General features: G+C 42.5%; 1 protein-coding gene across 1 annotated transcript; it reads left to right on the top strand.

Moving 5' to 3' along the window:
* Nucleotides 1-3025: 3025 nt before the first annotated feature.
* Nucleotides 3026-3793, top strand: LACBIDRAFT_317811 (carbamoyl-phosphate synthase; the record flags this gene model as incomplete). Its single annotated transcript, XM_001890323.1, has 3 exons — nucleotides 3026-3150; nucleotides 3280-3426; nucleotides 3532-3793. 3 exons carry the CDS (start codon nucleotides 3026-3028, stop codon nucleotides 3791-3793), a joined length of 534 nt encoding a protein of 177 aa, XP_001890358.1.
* Between the last annotated feature and the right edge of the window lie 596 nt (nucleotides 3794-4389).

Here is a 4389-nt window from a genome sequence, read left to right as displayed (position 1 = left end):
TTACGGCGATTCCCGTGTACGCATCAATACTGATGCATCACGTCGCCACAATAGAGAAAACACTATGAAAACTTAAAAGTCAGCTCAGCTGTGCCACACACAACTGAGCCACTTCAAACCTTTACTAAAAATCAATATTAATTCATCCGACCTCTCGGACAATGCACAGACGTGTAAATATAAATAGAAAACATAGAATAGTATAAAAAGAGGACGCATGCAGGCTGAAACGTAAGGAATTATCCCCTGCGTTGACCAGCTGTCACACTCCCAGTAGCATCTGAGGTAGTGGATAAGTGTGTAATCAATTAAAGGACATTTTCTTCGCAGACATAAGTAATGTGTGCCCAGAACCAGTGCGTTAAGTGGGGATCACTAAGCTTTTGTAAGGTTGTCTCGTCAATTAGCAAGAGAGCTCTCTACTATTACTGAGGAATCCAAGTGAGCGTGCTTGAAGAGTCTTTAAGACTAGTTTGGATCGAATCAGAGGCATAATAAAAACTTGAGGGAGTTATAAAAGTCTACAAAGCACAATTTCCTTGTCATTTCTCCATATACAGTTAGAACGCAATCCCAGAACACCGAGGTAGTCCCAATAAAAGCTGTTTTCCCTTGAAGACTATTAAGTTTTGAATTCTATACTTGTGCTTGCATGTAAAAACAATACCATTTGTTCCAAAAGGTCTACTAGACTTAGACAAGTGATATAAAATATACAAAATCATTTCTCTGAACTTCTACTTAAGTTCTAACAAAACAAGTGTGGTAATTCTATTTACCATACAAACCCGAACACGAAGCGCCGAGCACATATCTGTGGTGATAAGTGTTTAAGGTGTTAGTGTGTGTGTGTGTGTGTTGTTTAGGTGTTCACGCATCTTGTCAGCGCATCTGATTGCACTTTCCTCACTCCTGTGTGTCACAGTCTTCTCACCACCATCTCACACACTCTCTCATTTGCAATTTTCATTAGTTATCTGGCCGATATCATTGCAATTTTCATTAGATACCTGGGCGATATCATTGGAAATTTCATTAGCTGCTTGGCTGATATCATTGCACTTTTCATTAGTTATCTGGCCAATATCATTTGCAATTTTCATTAGCTACCTGGTCAATATCATTGCGATTTTCATTATTTATCTGGCTGATATCATTGCAATTTTCATTAGAAACCTGGGTGATATCATTGGAAATTTCATTAGATACCTGGGCGATATCATTGGAAATTTCATTAGCTACTTGGCCAATATCATTGTGATTTTCATTATTCATCTGGCCGATATCATTGCAATTTTCATTAGAAACCTGGGCGATATCATTGGAAATTTCATTAGCTACTTGGCCAATATCATTGTGATTTTCATTATTCATCTGGCCGATATCATTGCAATTTTCATTAGAAACCTGGGCAATATCATTGGAAATTTCATTAGCTACTTGGCCAATATCATTGCAATTTTCATTAGAAACCTGGGCGATATCATTGTGATTTTCATTAGAAACCTGGGCGATATCATTGGAAATTTCATTAGCTACTTGGGCAATATCATTGCGATTTTCATTAGAAACCTGGGCGATATCATTGGAAATTTCATTAGCTACTTGGCCAATATCATTGCGATTTTCATTATTCATCTGGCCGATATCATTGCAATTTTCATTAGAAACCTGGGCGATATCATTGGAAATTTCATTAGCTACTTGGTCAATATCATTGCGATTTTCATTAGCTACTTGCCCAATATCATTGTGATTTTCATTAGAAACCTGGGCAATATCATTGGAAATTTCATTAGCTACTTGGCCAATATCATTGCGATTTGAACATTAGAAACCTGGGCGATATCATTGGAAATTTCATTAGCTACTTGGCCAATATCATTGCGATTTTCATTATTCATCTGGCCGATATCATTGCAATTTTCATTAGAAACCTGGGTGATATCATTGGAAATTTCATTAGCTACTTGGTCAATATCATTGTGATTTTCATTAGCTACTTGCCCAATATCATTGTGATTTTCATTAGAAACCTGGGCAATATCATTGGAAATTTCATTAGCTACTTGGCCAATATCATTGCGATTTGAACATCAGGCACTGCCTTCAGGGTCCAGTTCAGGGTACATCCCAAAAGGGAAATATCACCTGGTTTGACTAAAAAGTGAAGAAAACCAAGAGGAGAATGACTTTACCTATCAGGGTCCATGTAAGGGGATGTTGGGATGATGGTCACATGACCAATTACCAAAAATGGTCAAAAAACGAAAATTGTAGCCCTACACTGTAGCTTCCCGAATCTGTTTGAATTATGTTCTGAAGTGCTTTTGTTGTGGAGATATGAGGTAAAGGAATTTCAAAAGTGTCGTGTTTTTTTTTGTTTTTTGTGTTTTTCTCCATGAAAACAAAACCAAATAACATGATTTCAGTATATTTAGAAACACTGCGGGCCCTGGCTTATATATCCATTGGGTATAATGTGAAAAAATGGGGTAGATATTAATAATAATGCTACCTTTTAACTACCAGAATTAGTTGAAAGATATTTAAAATCTTTTATTTCATTTTATCAATTTTTTTTCATCGGAATTATTAAGAATTACGTGGGTGGATAAACTTCGAAGATATTGGAAGAAGATATTTCTACTAAAGGCAATCCATATCTGCACAGAGAATATGTGGAAGATATGTGACACGAGGTGAAGAAACTTCCCAATATAGCAGTATTCTCGGATCTAATTAAACACCTGCTTGATAAGGCTACATTCGCTGGACGTCGGCACTTGCTTCCATCTACGACCTCGTCGCAGCATACAACAGCAACCAAAGCTCAGCGTTCAACGTTCAACATTCAAAATGGACACGGGAACGCGCCCAGCAAGGAGATCCGCAGTTTCACCCAACGTGAGGACCACATTCTCTCTTATGCAAATTTTCAGCTAACAAAGCCTGCTTCAAATTTCGTTCCACTACCTACAAAAAAACCCGACCGACAGACAGAAGGGCGAGCAAGGTAACGATAATGCGACACGAAGACTTTCAAAACCAACGCGTGAACGCCGCCGGAAGGGGGCGGGATAGTGGGCAACGAACAGATACGCTACGGACAGCTGGCGTTTTGCGTTTACGAGCTAGGATAGGCTCGTGGTGAGTACTTACGTCGCATTGGATATCACGCACGAATCGCTAAATGAACTTCCAAAGGAATTCGAATCTTCTCGTATGATGTATCCATATTGCTGCGCTAATTGTCAGCTCCTACTCAGAAGATTTCAGCCACTTCCTTGCAGAATCCTCACTTGGAGCATGGTTGAAGGAGAGCGGCGTACCTGCCCTTTTCGGCGTCGATACCCGTGCTCTCACCAAAAGGATCAGAGAGAAAGGGTCTCTGCTGGGAAAAGCCCTAGTTCGTGCTGAAGGAACGTGACTTAATTGTCCCTGCCCTTTAGACCTATTAAAACAAGCCCTTCCCTCGGTCCCATCCACTTCCTATCCTTGGCGAGAATAATATTTGGGCATTCCCTTCAGCAACCCTAACGACCAAAATTTGGTTGCAGCAGTCTCTATTGCCGCCCCCAAGCTTTATAAAGCTCGACTTCATCCCCCCAGTCGTCCACTGCGCGTACTTGCGATCGACGTTGGGATGAAACACAACCAAATTCGCTGCTTCGCTAAACGAGGTATTGAGCTCAAGGTTGTGCCATGCCCTCCCTACGCCCTTCTCCCTCTTCCCAGGCCCATACATTCCCCTCCAACCCCAACCACTGAAGGGCATAATAAGCCCTGGTAATCGTCCACGAACGCCGTCCCTGCCCTTCCTTGCGACCACGCCCCCACATAGACGGTCGAAGAGTCTAGGCGGTGTCCCCGTTAGAAAGGTCGCGAATTCGAGACTTGGGCTTCCTCATGACTCGGCAGCGGCGGTGTTCCCACATGCGGAAGCGGAAGTTGAGATGCAGGATTTATACAAAAGGAAAGGGAAAGGGAGAGATGCACCCTTGATTGACTTTTCCTCCAGCTCCGAAGGCGAAGAAGGGGAAGATGACGAGGATGTAGGTGTTTTCGGTCGGAGGAAGAATGGGAGGAGTGCAAGGAACTCGCTGGTTCCGGGTGGTCCGCCTGAGTTGGTCGTGATGACGTTGGTCGATCTATCTGACACAACAGCACGTGCACAAGAGGTGGAGGGGGAGAGAGACGTGTTTGGGTTCAAGCATGCGCAAGGCGCTCTGATTTACGGGTATGGGAGGGGTGGGGACGCCGAGCTGCTTTCTCAAAATAAGCAGGACGTCGAGTTGCAATTGGTCACTCTCAAGCGGGACGTCGAGCTGCTTCCGTTCAATCGGAATGCTGCTTCCGCGCGCCACACATCAGGAAATCCCGACAACA

This window comes from Laccaria bicolor, genomic scaffold, assembly GCF_000143565.1.
Source record: "Laccaria bicolor S238N-H82 LACBIscaffold_89 genomic scaffold, whole genome shotgun sequence".
Taxonomy (NCBI): Eukaryota; Fungi; Basidiomycota; class Agaricomycetes; order Agaricales; family Hydnangiaceae; genus Laccaria; species Laccaria bicolor.
This window is presented reverse-complemented; position numbering and strand designations above follow the sequence as displayed.